Source organism: Staurois parvus, unplaced genomic scaffold, assembly GCF_062004578.1.
Source record: "Staurois parvus isolate SC_StPar_1 unplaced genomic scaffold, SC_StPar_1.0 ptg000303l, whole genome shotgun sequence".
Lineage (NCBI taxonomy): Eukaryota > Metazoa > Chordata > Amphibia > Anura > Ranidae > Staurois > Staurois parvus.
In genome coordinates this window covers 4,298,443-4,315,944 of record NW_028318099.1, presented here as the reverse complement: position 1 = coordinate 4,315,944, position 17,502 = coordinate 4,298,443, and the positions used below count along the sequence as shown (strand labels likewise).

The 17,502-nt window shown below is 44.4% G+C and overlaps 1 protein-coding gene across 6 annotated transcripts in view; it reads left to right on the top strand.

Annotated features, from left to right (window-relative positions):
* FAM13C (family with sequence similarity 13 member C) overlaps positions 1–17,502 on the top strand; it is a 185,134-nt gene that overhangs the window by 125,110 nt on the left and 42,522 nt on the right. For 5 of the 6 annotated variants that reach the window (XM_089683151.1, XM_089683152.1, XM_089683157.1 and 2 more), the window contains exon 6: positions 9,000–9,147. In XM_089683151.1, the coding sequence (XP_089539277.1) occupies positions 9,000–9,147 (148 nt within the window). The remainder of the gene's footprint in view (positions 1–8,999; positions 9,148–17,502) is intronic. The other variant, XM_089683156.1, reaches the window with a different exon arrangement.

Here is a 17,502-nt window from a genome sequence, read left to right as displayed (position 1 = left end):
TGTATTTATTTCAATTTAAAAAAAAAGTACTTTTTTCCCAATTGATATACAGCTGCCACATGACCCAGCTCTTTCCCAGCCTGTTTGTAGGAAAACAGTGGCAGTAGGAGCTTCTAGTCATCTGTTGCTGGTCATATGTTTGAATTAAAAAAAAAAACAGCCTTTAGCATACAGAGTAAAAATAAATAGTGGTTCTAAAGGCTCAAGGATCTACCTTCATGCATTCTATGCATTAGGGTAAAAAACCTCTTCTGTGCAACAGTGCCCAGCCCCCAAATACTCACCTAAGTCTCCTCTTGATCTTGTGATGTGCACTTGAGTCTTGGTTATCCCGGGACTCCCTCTTCTCATTGGCTGAGACAGAAGCTGGAGTCAATGGGAAGAGAGAGGGGGCAGGGCCAAGCCTTGGCTCTGTGTGCAAATGGACTCCCAGAGCAGCGGGTACCCCCATAGCAAGCTGCTTGCTGTGGGGGCACCTGACAGGAGCGGAGAGCCTGCAGTGGAACTGAGAAGAGGATCCGGGCTTCTTTGTGCAAAACCAGGTAAGTATATATATATATATATATATATATATATATATATATATATATTTAAAATCAAATCTTTATTATTTTTTGGCAAATACGTGGTTTGACAGATTTCTCCTAGTCACAGGCTGTGTCACTACCTTCAAGCCTGTGTCTTGGAATAACAGGGAGGTGAAGCCTCCATCAATCAAGATTTAATATTCCCCCTCCCCATTGTGTTTAGCTGGTTAATGGGATGAGGAGTGAAGAAGTGGGCTGTCATTTACCACTTTGTATATACCCACACCCACATGTGTGATTCTATAGTCAAATGGGCTGTACAGGTTTGATAGGAAGGAAATGCTCAGCACAGAAAGTCACTGAAAACTGAGCATGTACAGTAGCTGCCAACACTGCTCTGCAAAATCCCCAGCTGCAGTGGGGACATGGACAGAAGGGGCAGATAGAGAACAGCAGGATCAACCATGTTTTTGGCAGAATACATCAAACGGATCCCATAGTGACTGAGTGCATATGAACAGCATGTAATACAGCATTTATTGATAGTTTTTTTTATGATGTGGGTTTAGTGACACTTTAAGTTTTGAAAAACATACAGACACGCTGATTCAACAAGAAATACAGGAAAAAAAGTACTTCAGTACAAATTCAGTAATGCCAGTCAAGTACTGCACAGAACCACAGGCATCTGGTGAGCTGGACCTGTTGCTTTGTCAAATACATCATCAGACAAAGTAGGTATAATCAATGTCATCTCAACTGCTTAAATAAATGAAAAGTGATACTAAAAAATATAAGAACAATGTTCTGGCACCTTTGACTGAGAGACTTGAGAAGAACAAAGGAAGGTAATAGAAAACGTAGGTGAAGAAGGGAGGACTCTCGACTGGGAGATCGCCAGAGTTGTTCATGCATTTTATTTATTTTAAAAGCTGGACTCCTGACAGCTATAAAGACCCAAATGAATGCAGCTCTGTAATATTATATCATTAAATCATTTTTAGTGCAGCAGTTCAAGTAGCTGAATTTGACTTGGTATCATCCTCTTGCAATCACTATACAGCAAGGCCTAAAGTGGGAAATTGTAGAAGCAGCACAAGAAGCCAACCTACCAGTGCTTTATTGCAAGGGACTAATGATTAGATACTCATCGATCTGCTCCTTCAACATTCACATTCTATGCTGGTAGAGGAACAAGACTTTGTTACTGAACTGGGGAAGTAGAAAATCAGGACTCTTGTCCTGTCAGGCAGAGCTATGCTATCTGATAAAGGTGTGTAAATCTTAGAACAGAATAGACACAAATACAAATTAGTTGTTACCTGGAGTTCTGCTTTAAAGTGTAAATTCATCTGTTCAGAAAAAAATGAAAAGATAAATGAACACCCTACATCCTCCCCACCCTACTGGTCCTCTCTGTACTTGCCTTTGTGGGTAATGAGCTGTCCGTGCCCATGCAGCCTGTGTAGTAGTCCAGGGATTTGAATTCCCAGCTCTTCTTCTTTCTTTAGAGCTTCTGGGATGGATCATTTCAATTCTGATTGGTCAAATCTGTCAGGTGCCGGCACCGACCAATCAGAATTGCTCTTATCTGTCCCCGAAGCCCTACAGAAAGAAGGGGTATAAGTACTGGGACTAAAAATCCCCAAACCGCTACACCAGCTGTGTGGGTGTTGGCAGGTCATCATTCATGGAGGTAAGTACAACAGGGACTGAGGGGGGTGGGGAGGGTTTAGGATGTTCATCCTTTTATTTTTTTTCTGAAAATGTGAACTAACCCTTTAATGAAAAATGGATTTGCATAAAAGGGAGATGTGAATTTAGTCTTAACTTTGTTCTCCCCAAGACCATTAACTGTAGCATTTGTGGGCAAGGTTTGGCCAGACTCTCAATTATATATGAAGAGTTTAGTTGGGACCGGTCCCCCCTGTGTGCTAAAATTCCCAACAGCACAAATATATGAGATCATAATATCCTATTTCTCTCTCCTTTTTTAAATTGGAGAATTCTAGGTAAACAAATTTCTGGAGACCGTGTTCTCAAAAGACAGTAAAATATATCTTTGTTATTCACTTCTAAAAAGTGTTTGCTGGATCTCTTCTAAAAGTGGCAAAGGCCATAGACTACACAGCACTGCAATACAATTGTTAAAGTGTTACTAAACCCACAACAGTATTGCATTGTTTAAAACTGCTGTTTAATCCTGACTTCTCTGATCCTCCCCTTCTTCCAGTGTCCCCCTCTTATCTCCTGATAAAACATATCATGTGGAGTCACTCTATACATGCTCAGTTTGGTGTGTATTGCTAGAGAGGTTTTTTTTTTTTCCTTGGGAGAGTGCATGTGATCAACACAGGGCTAATCGGCACTGTGCAGACAGAGGTCAGGGGTTCTACATCCTCCTAGAGCAAAATGAAAACTCCTCCCTCTCTCTCCCCCCTCTCTCTCCCCCCTCTCTCTCCCCCCTCTCTCTCCCTCCTCTTTCTCCCTCTCTCTCTCTCCCTCTTTCCCCTCTCTCTCTCCCTCTCTCTCTCCCCCCCTCTCCCCCCTCTCTCTCTCCCTCTCCCCCCTCTCTCTCTCCCTCTCCCCCCCTCTCTCTCTCCCTCTCCCCCCCTCTCTCTCTCCCTCTCCCCCCCTCTCCCTCTCTCCCCTCTCTCTCTCCCCCCTCTCTCTCTCCCTCTCTCCCCCTCTCTCTCTCCCTCTCTCTCCCCTCTCCATCTCCCCTCTCCCTCTCCCCCCTCTCTCTCCCCCCTCCCTCTCTCTCTCTCTCCATCTCCTCCCCCTCTCCCTTTCCCCCCTCCCCTCTCCCCCCTCTCCCCCCTCTCTCCCCCTCCCCCTCTCTCCCCCCTCTATCCTCCCTCTCTCTCCCCCCACTCTCACTCTCTCTTCCCTCTCTCTCCCCCCACTCTCTCTCTCTCTTCCCTCTCTCTCCCCCCACTCTCTCTCTCTCTCTCTCTTCCCTCTCTCTCCCCCTCCCCCCCCTCTCTCTCTCTCCCCCCCCTCTCTCTCTCTCCCCCCTCTCTTCCCCCTCTCTCTCCCTCCCTCGTCCCCCTCTACCTCTCTCTCCCCTCTCTCCCCCCCTCCCCCTCTCCCCCCCCCCCTCTCCCCCCCTCTCTCTCTCCCCCCCTCTCTCTCTCCCCCTCTCCCCCTCTCTCTCTCCCCCTCTCTCCCCCTCTCCCCCCCTCTCTCTCCCCCTCTCCCCCCCCTCTCTCTCCCCCTCCCTCTCTCTCCCCCTCTCCCCCCCCTCTCTCTCCCCCTCTCCCCCCCCCCCTCTCTCCCCCTCTCCCCCCCCTCTCCCCCTATCTCTCCCCCCCCCATCTATCCCTCATGCTCTTTTTCTTTTTCTCTCTTCCTCTTTACCCCCCCCCCCCCCGTGCAACCAGTCTGTTGGGTTTTCTGCGGGCTATAACCTGCAACACAGATAAGGATATTTTGACTGGTGAAGTCTCCCCGATGCCAGAATACAATAGCTCAGCAGGGAGGAATCAATTTCAGCTGGACAGGGACAGTCCTTCCTGAACTGGATTATTTTTGATTCATCTATGGCCAGGTTTGTTCCATGAACATGGCTGTACAGGGGTCCTACAGTGTGCAGAGACTGCATAATAACATACTTAGAACCTGCTGCTGCCACTTACTGACCCATTTAGATACATCAGAAGAGGTGGCTTACGCAGATGTCCACAAAGAGCTGTGTAAAGCCTCCGCATGCACACTGATGTATGTTCAGAATGCAGATGGTGTATGCTGACAGCATATGTCAGTTCTCATGCATATGCTTTACACTCACCCCAGAAGACAACTGCCTCCAAGTACCTCTTCTACTGCATCTTATGTGCATGAAGTGCAGGAATGTAAAAGTGTCACACAGAACTACCTAAATTTGTTGCACATGGCGCAAATAGCAGGAAAACTGTAACAAGGCTTTTTTGAATTTGACTCAGGACTTTTTAAATTGACAGTAGCACCAGAAAAGTGTTGCAGATGCTTTACTGAATATAGATATTGTAAAATGCTGGTTAAATTGTTGCGCTTTCATTAAATATGGATGAATTCATAATTATATTAAATTATATTGGGTATACAGTATGTATGGGGATGATCCATGGGATTGCAGTTAGAACTCATAACAAATACCCTTAAATAAATAAATAAGACACAACACACTTAACGTTTGGCAAAATATTTTGGCCACGGCACTTTTTATTGGTTTAACTGAAATATTGATTAAATACCAAATCTCTGTCAACTTTAAAGAAGTACGGCCAAAGCGATTTTGGCTATACTTCTAATGTAGGTCACAGGGGTGCACTTCATTCTGCTCTCCTGTGACCCGACATCACAGAGCTGGTCATGGCTCTGAAAAGATCCAACCAATATGGTCTGGACTGTCAGCTGGATTAGCCTTTCAGCGATCTGCCAAGAGCCTGAGCCAACCGTTCCTACCCCACAGCCCAGCGCTCCAGTGAGTGCTGGAGGAGCCGAGCAGAAAGCCGGAGACTGACAGTCACAGCTGGCAGAGGGAAGAACTGAGCGATTAGTGGTCTTTGATTGCTCAGTTCTCACTGCAGAGCTGGAAGGGGACAGATACAGCATCTGATTGTTACTGCATCCACCATGGTGAATATAAATGTTGAAGTCCATACTTCTTTTTTAAATTGTGCAGCCACTAAAACTCAAGCAATACTACCAATACCAGTCCCCCTTTTATATAAATGTGATGAACCACATAAATGTGCCACGAGGAGGGATGCAGGGGAATTTGCTGAGATGTGATCCAGCTAAGAGACGTGGAGATGGAGGTCCACTCCTTTTGGGTCTGGTTCAGTGGCATCGCTATGGGGGTGCAGAGGGTGCATACAGCACCCCTGCCAGAGGGGTGACACCATCAAGAAGGAAATGTTGATCCCCCACCTTCCCCACTACCTCTGCTCCCTGGCTCTCTCATTCAGAGCACTTTTTTTTTATTCAGAGGATCATAAACTTCTAGGTAGGAAAGCTGTATGGGGGGCTTGTGTCATGTCTGGGGACTGTCAACCATTCACCAGCGACAGATATGCCCAGACTGATCCTGGATCGCTGACTCACTAAAGGGTGACAGTGTCAGAGCCACACAAGGCAGTACTGGCAGCCCCATGTCTACTGCTCTGACTTATCACTCTGCTGCAGCAAGACAGAGCACGGTGGCAGACTGCTCAGTGCCCTACTGCTCAATGTTATATGGGAAAAATATATTTGGTGGGGGGAGGAAGGTGACACCATGTTTTACTACACCAGGTGACTCCAACCCTAGTGACGCCACAGTCCTGGCTCACACCAATGCATTTTTAGTGTTTTTTGCAGAAATGAACTTCAGTCCATTTAACATGGTTTCCTATGGGACACGTTCACATCTATGCTTTGTTGAGCTGCTGCGTTTCTGGAAAGAGTCAGGGACTTTTTAAATGCAAAAAACAGTGTTTTTGCTACAATAGACTTCAATGGAGAAGCTGCTCCATTTTGCGCTATTTTCTTGTTGCTGGGCAGAATAAAAGCACATTTCCAAATTTCCACTTTAACAAAAAAAAAGCTGAAAAAAAACAAAATGTGGCAAAAATGTGACAAAAATCTGCATGCAAAATGCACTGCAAAACGGACAAAAAGCACAATGCACTGGTGTGAACCATGGCCTTAGGGCTTGTTCAGACTGGTGAGTAAGGCTCCGTTCACACCTATGCATTTTGCTGTGCATTTTCAGATTTGCAGAAATGCACTACAGTCCATTTAATGTGGTTTCATATTGGTCACGCTCACATCTGTGTGTTTTCAACTGGTGCATTTATGGAGAGGGTCAGGGACTTTTTTGCCTGTAGAAGATTGCATTTTTGGTTCCATAGATGCAAACGCATAAAAAAATGAACACATCAAAAATGTGTGAAAAAAGGCAAACTGCACTGGAAAAATGCATCAGCTGCAACCTGCATAGGTGTAAACCTAGCCTATGCCCATCCTCCATGCAGAGCTGCTGACAGATGTGTGCGCATCCGCCTCGGAGCTGCGTGCAGGCAGCCAATAGAATTTGATGCACACACAGTGGCTTCACGGACACAATCCCATGTCAGAGTTTAACATGCAGGCAGGAGCAGGTCCATGGAACTGAATGCAGAGGTTCTGCTGTTCCTGGCTGCATGTCACAGTTCAGGCCCATTCACACTGTGTGTTCTTTCCTTGTACCTATGCATGCAGTTGATGCGCGTTTTACATGCAGTTGATGCGCACTTTTCTATTTGCATTTGTCCTGTGAGGTCACTTCCTTCTTCATTTCCTTGGGCTTCTATGAGCACTGTGATGCGTTGCAATGTGTTTGCATGCATTTCTGCGCATTTGCAGTGCAGAAAAATGCAGCATGCTGTATTTTTCTGCACTGCACTGCAATCCTGTGAACTATGCCAATAGGATAGCTTGCATTTAGCACTGTCCACACAGTTGGAGTGCAGTCCGAAAATGCAGCCAACTGCATTAGGCATGGAAGGGCCTTCTAGGTTCACACCTATGCGTTTTGCAGTCCATTTGACATGATTTCCTATGGGACAGGTTCACATCTTTGCGTTATTTCACCCGATGCAATTTTTGGAAAGGGTCAGGGACTTTTTTAAATGCAAAATGTTGCATTTCTGCAGAAATGCATGTAGTGTGTTTTTGATGCATTTTGCATTCCAATCTGCCCAGCAACAAGTTGAACCCCCCCACAAAACGCATCAAAAACGCGTAAAAAAACGCACCACAAAAAGCACTGTAGAAAAAGCACAAACGCAAACTGCATAGGTGTGAATGGGATTGTCTGTGCAGCTGCTGCGTGTGCATCCAGTTGTATGGTGTATATGTGCAATTAGTTTTGATAAGAGTGACACGTTTCATATGATACCACTAAATCACTTTATCATTTTCAGTACTTTGTCATCTGACGTTTTTGGTTTTACGATCATATTGGTTCCTTTATTTATCTTTTATATGTATTTATATGGTTATCTTTAGCGCTACACCCTGTTATATATTGTTACTTTGGAGGTTTTTTTGCTACCTTTTGGTGTTTAGCAGCTTTTTGACTTTTAGCGCTCACTTATCCCTGTTTGTGCTATAACTGATGTGAACGATGGCATTGACAACCATATAACCTACTCTGTGCGTTTTCAGATGCAGAAAAAAAGCAACGGAAACGTATGTAGTGTGAACTGGCCCTAAATGAGCCATACCACCTAAAATAAGAAGGGGGGGGGGGGGACCCTGGCCCCTGCAGTCCTATGGAGCCCCCCCCCCCCCATTATGATTGTGGTCATGCTCATGACAAGATCTTGCAGGATGTTATGTATATTGTTCCATAAAGATGTATTCTTTTCCTGATCGTGGTGGTGAATGGTGTGCTGTCATTGGCTGACACCTGATGTCTTTGGCTGGCACACACTGGATCTGTGATGATGGTGTGATGTATGGAGATGTTTGCATACACAGGATGGAGGGAGAGTACTGCGGGCTGTACACCCGGGAGGGGGAGGTGTCTCGGAGCCCCCAGTGATGACAGGCCAGGTGTCTGTGTAGATCGGAGATCCTCCTATTCCCGGGTCACACTCGGTGTCATCCCTCTACTGATGACAGTCAGGGTCCGTACAGGGGATGGGATGGATGTCATTGTGACAGCGCGGTGTCCGCCCACACATCCCCTCCACCCCGGGCGGCCGTAGTCGGTGAGTGTGAAGGTATGGCGGGGCTCTGTGCTTTCATCAATGGGGGGCGCGGCCAGCAGTCAGGACATGATGACGTCACCGACATGAATGGAAGCTGGGCAGCCTATAGAGAGCATTGATCTCCCCTCCCCCTCACCAGGTCCATCGATCTGAGAGAAAATGAGGTCAGATTGACGGAATCACCGTCCCCCCCCCCCCGTGTTATTAATAATACATAGACATGGAGAGCCGGGCTGAGCTGCACAGCCCACGTGGGGGATTTGCGTAGGCTTCTGCTGTGGTGGTTCCCCATTAAAGAGCCTCTGTCCAGAGGAAGACCCCTGCCAGAAGGAGAACGAGCCACTGCTGCACCATCCATCAGACCTACAGGAGCCCCCCCATCAGATCTACAGGATCTCTCCCCCAACAGATCTACAGGATCCCTCCCCCAATAGATCTACAGGATCTCTCCCCCAACAGATCTACAGGATCCCTCCCCCAACAGATTTCCAGGATCCCCCATCAGATCTACAGGATCCCCCATCAGATTTCCAGGACCCCCATCAGATCTCCAGGACCCGCCCATCATATCCCCAGGATCTGCACCCCATCCTATCCCCAGGACCCCCCATCAGATCTCCAGGATCTGCCCCCCATCCTATCCCCAGGATCTGTCCAGGCTCCCTCCACCCTGTGTTGGTGCTCCAGGCTGTCTCTGCTGTCAGTGGTACATCTTGTTGCAGGCTGCCTGATGTTCTGCTTCTGTTTGCAGAATTCCTTATTGAAGCTGCAGGCCCTGGAAACTGATCTGTGTTCTGCTTTCTTGCCAACTCAGGAGGAGGGGGTGCAGGCTCATGGCTGCAAGGAGACGAGCGGCTCACTAGTCCAGACCGTGCCAAGCGAGGGGCTCTGCCATGCAGGTAAGGAGCATCAGATCTATGTCACCTGTTTGTTGTAAGGGGGGCATTCTGAATGGGGGGGGGGGGGTCACCTACTGATCCTTCAAGCACATTGTATTTCAGTTCATTCTAGACACTTGCAGCATGTAGATATTGCTGGTTGCCCTTTGCCTTTGGGGGTGCACCTGTCAGCCTGGCTGCTTCATAAAACCGCCTCGCTGTCCTAGAATGCTGATGAGCATTGGCATATCTAGGTGTTGCCTTTTATCAGACGTCATCCCTCCTGCAGGAAGCAGTACTGTGGCTGACTGTATACTGCGTGCCATGGACGATCAGGAGCCAGCCATGCATGGTATCTGTATGGTGGTTCACCTTGCAGGAGGTGGTTACATTCACATGTGTTTTGCAGTGCGTTTAATGAAGTGCAGAAACGCACCACAATCTCCTATGGCTTCCTTTCACATGAATGCAGGTTCCTGCAGGGACTTTATGGCTCCATAGACTTCAATGGATGCGCGTCAAAAATACACGTTTTGGTATTGATTTGTGTTTAGCAACCAGTCTTCTCTACCTACAACAAAGCACAAGAAATGTGAAAATGCATCAACAACGTGCTTGAAAACATGCCACAAAAACACATCAACTACACATGCACAGATGTGAACCTAGCCTAATGTCTGGTACACATGATGAGAATATTAGATACTAAATACCACTTTCAGAGCAATTGTTCAATAATCTGATCGTTCATACACCCCTTTAGCAAGCAGTTCATGAAAAATTATCCAAAGGGACAAGCATGAAAATTCTTCTTGTACAATAACAAAACAAACGATTCTCATTGTAATCAGTACAGTATTTGCTCAGAAGAAATCATGTGATTGAGACTGCATGCTTAGAAACGAAAGAATACATTACAAAACATTGCATCATTGTGGGAAGTTGTATTCTGTCTTATGAGAATTTTCACAACTCTAGTAACCTTTTGTTTTTGATCTGAGACTAGCATGCAATAAAAAAAAAATGGACAATCATTCGTCCGATATTCTCATCATGTGTATGAGGCTTTAGGTCACCCATAGCCTGATCGAAATTTCGATCCATCAATCAGCAGGCTGGTTGTACTTAAAGTGGTTCTAAAGACTGAGGTTTTTACCTTCATGCAGTGGTGTATTTAGGTTTCGTGCTGCCCTAGGCAATATAAAAATCGTGTCCCCCCCCATGGAGGGAGCCTGACACTGACAAACACCCCCCTCCTGTCTGACATTGACCAACAACACCCCACCTGAGAGAGCCTACCACTACTACCGCCCCCCATGCACTGGCAACGTCCCCCCACCCCGGTGAGAAAGAAGACGCTCACCTTCACAGCTCCAGACATCCCTGGGAACAAGAGTCGGGCTCTGCATACACCATCAAGCAGCCTGCAGCCTTTCTCAGATCTCACCTGTTGCTCATGCTGTGTGTCCTTTCTTCCATCCCTTCTTTCGGGGGGCTGAAAAATGCCGCTGCCTCCCTGAAAAAATGCCGCCCTAGGCAAATGCCTTGTTTGCCTTGTGGTAGATATGTCCCTGCCTTCATGCCTATAATGCATGAAGGTAAAAAACCTGCCAGTTCACGTATATGCGGATTGGATGTGGCTTGAACTGCATCCAATCTGCTTGACATGAAAAAACATTGCTTACTATGATGCCTGTTCACATATGTCCGGTGCACTGGGAGCACGGATTCAGTGCAGTTTGCAAAAGAGTCATGTACAATTTCTGAGCAGTGCGATCCGGTTCAGGTGTGGATTACAAGCTATTGACTTCTATGGGAACAGTTTCTAAACTGCATATGTGTGAACAGGATAAGCACAGATTCTGTGCGATTTCCACACTGCATCATGATCGCACCCTGTTTACGCGAACCGCTGCGGACGTTTTTTAATTTAACGACACCTGGAAATTGGTTTCCAAATGTGGTGCGATGTGCAAGAATCAGATCTCTTGGGTGTGAATACCCATGCGGTCCGATTCTGGTGCGGACAAAAAAAAAGGTCCTGCACTATTTTGGTGTGGATACGGTGCGATCTGAGCCATACAAAACATATGTCTCAAATTGCACCGCACAGAAATCGCATTTGATTTGCACAGGAATGCGGTGTGGATGTGCCACACCACATATGTGTGAACCAAGGCTACGATCCTGATCTAATCCTGTCCTGAACCTGATGTAAACCTGACCTGAACCTGTGAACAACTACTGTATCAATTAGCTGTGAAACCTGAGCTTCAATCCGAACCGCACATGTGTGAATCAGATCTTGGCATGCAGAGCCCCCCCAGCCCCCAAATACGCCCTTAAGCCCAATCGTGGTCCAGCGATGTGCACGAGACTCGGCTTTTTCTAGGTCTCTGCATCCTCATTGGCTGAGACACAGCAGCTATTGTCAATCACAGCCTGTAAGGAGAGAGTGTCTTATGGACTCAGAGACTGGGGCATTGGGATGAGCACGTACCAGTGCCCCCATAGTAAGCTTGCTATGAGGGCAATACTTGGGTGGGGAGCCAGAATTGCCGGCGGGGGGACCTGAGAAGAGGGGGATCAGGGCTGCTCTGTGCAAAACCACTGCACAGAGAAGGTAAGTGTCACGTGTTTATTAATTAAAGGAAGAAAACACAAGGGTTTAGTATCACTTTAAGTCGATCTATATATTGACTTCAGTGCAACCAGCCTGTGTTTTTTTTTTTTTTTTTTTTCATGTGATCGCTGCTGATGTCTATAGCCGCAAGCAGTGATCATTGTATTCTGCTGGTGGGGAAGGCTCTCCGCTGGCAGAATCCACAGGATGGATTCCCTCTTCAACACAGACTGTGTTGATGGGGGAAATTGAGCTTTAATCTATGGCTTGCTTTGGTGCCATATACACAGCAGAGAAGATGAGACTGTGAGCAGACAGGAGGAAGATGATAGCCAGCATTTGGCAACACTTTTGGAATGATACACACATTTGGAATGATACCTTGTATCATTCTTGATAAGGTGTAGAAACAGAAGAAGGGAAGATAGAGTTGGTCAATATATAAAGCCATTTTCTTGTGATTGAACATTGTTTATTTTGAAAAGCAGCTGCATACTAAAATGTCCACACTGTGCTAGGTTCACAAAGGCTGGACCTGCCCCTACCACATATAATTGTAATGTACAGAGTCATTTTCTCCATTATACCTGGTTTTCCTGGCTTTTCTGGGTCCTCTCATCTCAAACTATTCACTTGGTTATTTCAAAGCAAAAAATAATTCTCTGCTGATTTTGGTCCATGATTTTGGTCCATGGTTTACATCAGAGGTAGAGCTGATGGCCTGATAATTCTTTCTAACTGTTCTTTTGCTACAGCAAAGAGATTACTACTTAGGACACCAGTAGCAGTTTGCAGCATGCTGCTCTGATTCCAGACATTTACAGGGTAATCTAGCCAAATCTGAACATGTGTTTTTCCTAGCTGCTATTCTGTTTTTAGAACACTTCTATAAATTATGAACTGTGCATTTTAGTGAAATCTGTGTTCTGATATCAACAACATTTGTAGTAATAAGTGTATTCAGTGGTATTCTTCAGCAGTGAGCCCGCATTCACACTTGGGCATAGCATATGTAGACTACTTTGAAGCATTTGTGTTTTGTGCATTTTTTCACACGTTTTTCGGAGTGGAGTGCCATACAGGAGCTTCTTTGGAGCATGAGCACATATTTGTGGCCCCATATACTTTTATTATGAGCTCTCCTGATATACATGTGCAACATGCATTTTTGTTTCTTTTGTGCACTCAAATGTGAACAGGGTCAGTTTAAAGGATTTGGATTTTGAATGTTTTTTGGAGCTTTGAGCTTCCAAGCTACAAAACGCTCAGCTGTTAATGGGGGCTAAAATGTGGTATATTGCTTATACCCCATCTTTTATTTAAACCGGTATCCTATGGCTCATAAATACATGGAATTTTATCAGTTTATGTAACCAGCATTCTATCAGTATTTCCATTATGATACTCAACCCTCATTAGTGTTTTGCTGGTTAGTAGATTTAAAATTCTTCTATATCATGTACATTTTGTATTTTTGGGCTCCTGGCATGATTTAAAGCAGAATTCTGGCCACAAACCCTTTTATTTAAATATATTCCTTGATAACCACAAAAGCTATAAATCAATACTGTGCACCAAATGCTTTTGAAACCCCAGATATTACCTTGCAAAGGAGCAATGCCATCACTATTGGGCTATACATAGCCTGTGCAGAGAGCAGAGCTGTGGGAGGGACCTAGAGGGCTCCACCCTCTACATGCTGCCTGCAGATAACTACAGGAGGGGGTGGAGATAAGACCAGTCACCCTGCATAAGAACAGGGAGCAGCATGGACCGGTCTTTATTACAGGAAGCTCCTGCACAAAGGGAAAGTTTGTCACTGGATTATTGAACACATTTGGATGAAATACAGAAATCACACCAAGATTCAAGTAAGAATACATGACTTTTGTATTTAGACAATATTTGCTTATTCCGGAGTTCAACTTTAAGGACCTCTTTTAATTGATTGATAGAGGTGTCAGTGCTGATCTTCTGATTTAGTTTGATGATGCAAAATAATTTTTTCTTTGGCCCTAAAGCTGATCCTGTACATGAGACTGCATACACCTGTAAGTCTAGTGCATGAATGCCTGAATGTGTGTACTCAGCAGTCAAATCCTGGGGCTATTGGCCATTACAGTTTTCCAATGTAGACTTTAAACAGGGAGTACCCATAGACATAGCACTGTTCCATAATCAATGGAGTGCCTCTGGTCAACAAAGCCAAGATGTCTAAATGATTAGTCCCCGCAGGACTACTAATCTCAATGACTGGACAGTAGTTATATCTATAAATATCTTTTCTTACAACCTGGTCTAAATTTGAAGCTTTCTTTTAACATTTTCATGACCTCCTTTTTCTAGTGGTCTATGGGACATTTTCAGTTGCACAACTTGTGACCCACAACAGTTGAATAAGTACGAGGATGAGCACGTTGTTGGTTATCAACTAACAAAGCATGCTGGTGGTCTGCAAGTTGGACATCTTCTTTCCACAATTCTGTTTGGTTTATATTGTTCAAGGGATGTGGTATAGAGTAACTCACATCAGGGGAACAGTTTGGAGTAAAATAATGATGGTCAAATTCCAATCAGCTGCTTTTCCAATAAACGCTTCTTTTTTGCAGTGATAAAGTTATGAAGGTGTTTTGTGCTGTTTTCTGTTGTAATTCTTTAATATATTTCATTTTAATGACATATCAAAACTTTATTATACCATGTTATTACCTAGATGACAAATTCTGTACATTATGACCAATATTACATAAACCAAAGAAAAAAAAATGGATTTTTTTTTTTATATTGCCTAGATTATCTAGGTTTATGTGAATTTCAGAGTGCTTGGATTTTGTATTGTGCCTAGGGTGGAAAGGCAGTACTGTTGTATACAATCGACAGGATATATTCTAGAAATTTCATTTTCAGATCACATTTTCTGTCTTTTGAGGAGCGCTCCAAAACTTTATACCTAGGTAGATTCAGAGGTCTTCACCAGAACAGCTAGTCAGAGGGCTAGAGCAGTACAGCTGTGGAGGGGCTGGAGTAGTACAAAGCAGATGTATCAATAAGCAGTATTTTCATGTAAGTTGCCCATGGAACATATTCAATGAAGTTTAAAAAAAAAAGACAAAAACTTTTTTTTTAACAGGGAAAAATTGATCCTTTGTATAGCATCTCCAAGCCTCCTAAGAGTCAAACATGAAAAAAGCCAGGTGTGTGGGGTCTCTTTCAAAGCAGGTGTGGAGCAGAGTGGATCTCAAATTGGAAAAAGATAGCTCGGATGCAGCAGAATTTTACTTTTTCATTGAATGTAAACTGTGATAGTTTTAGTGATTTCAGGAGCATGTTCTTCAATTTAACAGATTTTCATAGACAGGTGGTTCTTTAGGAATGCACAGGCTCTTCAGTTGTTTTTCGTCTTAAAGTGGAGTTCCAGTGAAAATGTAAAAAAATGAAAGTCAGCAGCTACAAAAACTGTAGCTGCTGACTTTTAAAAAAAAAAAAACAGCAACTCACCTGGCCAGCATCTTCAGTGTGGGCACCCAGCCGTGAAAGTTGGCGGCTTCACAGCCGGGTGCCCGCTGCGCATGCACGTGTATTTTTGTGCTTTCTAAATGGTCCTGTAGTCTTCTGGGACCTGTCACATGTCCCAGAGGACTATGGGGAGGGGGGAGGACAACTTCTGTTTACAATCACCTAAGGGATAGCAGTGTAAGTGGGTACCTGTCATTTTAAGGTACCCTCCCTCCACGCTCCCTAAAGGTGGCAATACTTAACAGAGTGGGGGGCCAGTCCTTTAAGCGGCACTTCCCCAGAGCTTGCACTCTGTGTAATGTATCTGCTGAGGTCCTGTATTTATACAAGCAGACGCAGATATATTACACAGAGGTGCAGTTCTGAGTGATCTTATACTTTTATGAACAAGCAAGCAGCACTGATCATTTATTCATAATAGTGACATATCACTCAAAGCTGCAGCACGCTGTACGTCTGTCAAGGCATTTTTTAACCATTTGCTGCCTGCCCACAGTACATGTACTGTGGCGGTACAGCCAGGCTAGGCGACGTACCCGTATGTTGCTGCCTGGCTTCTGGGTTTCGTGCGTGCCCCCTGCTGACCCATGCTGTGATTAGACTGATTTCGGCTAAAACCTGCTGATGGGCAGTGTCCAATGACAGCACAAAGTTCTGTGTTTACAAACCTACAAACCTTTGTGGAAACAGAAGAATAATCTGGCTGTTTCTTCTCCCTGAAAAACAGGGAGAAAACCGCTAGATCTGTGGGTAAAAGCAGCACATATTATACTTGATAGGCACACGGTTAACCCCTTGATTGCCCCTAGATGGTAACCTCTTCCCAGTCAATGTCATTACTACAGTGTACAGTATTATATCTGATCACTATAGTAGTGTCACTAGCGATGTCAGTGTCAATTAGTCAGTGTCCCTCCTAGCCACTTTGTCTGTTCTGTCTGCTAGCACCAGATTGTCTGCCACACTCTCACAGTTACACTATAGGTCACTGAACAACGTTATTACCAGTATAGCATCTATAGCTGCTTAAATTCCAGTGTATATATACCACAGTTTGTAGATGCTATAACTTTCACACAAACCAAATAATATACCCTTTTTTTGTTTTATTTTTTTTTACCAAAGACATGTACCAGAATACATTTTGGTCTAAAATTATAAATTAGATTTTAAATTTTTTTTTATTGCTGTGCAGTGGAATAATGTCCTTACAGGATGTCTCCAACTTACAAGCCAACCTCAATGCACTGTTTAATTTGGGCAACTATGTGGCAAATGAGTTTTAATGTTGATAAATGTAAAGTTATGCACTTGGGAGCTAAGAATATGCATGCATCAGATATTAGGGGGAGTACAACTGGGGGAATCAATGGTGGAGAAGGATCTGGGAGTTCTGGTAGATCACAAGCTTAATAATGGCATGCAATGCCAAGCTGCGGTTTCTAAAGGGAGCAAAATCCTCTCTTGTATTAAGAGGTATAGACTCCAGAGAGAGAGAGATATCATATTACCCCTGTACAAATCATTAGTAAGACCTCATCTGAAATATGCAGTTCAGTTTTGAGCACTGATTCACAAAAAGTACAGAGAAGGGCAACCAAACTGATAAGAGGCATGGAGGAGCTCAGCTATGAAGAAATATTAGAGGAACTGAATTTATTCTCATCAGGAAAATAATAATTGAATGGAGAAGGAGAATAAGGAGTTAATTAGGGCTGATTAGAGTAAACTATGGATTATTAAGGGTTAAACAGAGGAACGTTTAATATAAAAAAACCAACTTTTTTTTCTACTTGTCAGGTTGCTTTAACTGACTTTGTCTGCAGAGGAAGTTCATCCCTTTTGATCTCTAGATGAATAAAGAGAAAAATACAAAATGAAACAATGTTTCTTGTGAGCATTGTTGTTAGTAAACATTGTCAGAGTGCTTTTCTTTGACAGCTCCAGCTGTCAGAACTTTCTCTGTGTACTCAGCAATGCAGCTTTGATTATTCAGAGCTGAATTGCCCAGTACTGAGACAAGGGAGGGGAGGATGATATTTTTTTGGTGTCTAACACATCCAGGGTCTTCAACTGGTTAAAAGGGGGGGGGGGGGTTAGTTATGTTTTATTAATTTTAGCTCAAGCCCTTAATGACTAAGCAATTATACTGGATTAGATGAGTTGTAATTATTAAACAAAGATTTATATTATTTATTTAGCCACTTCCGGACTGCTACAGAGTGGTACGGGTGCGC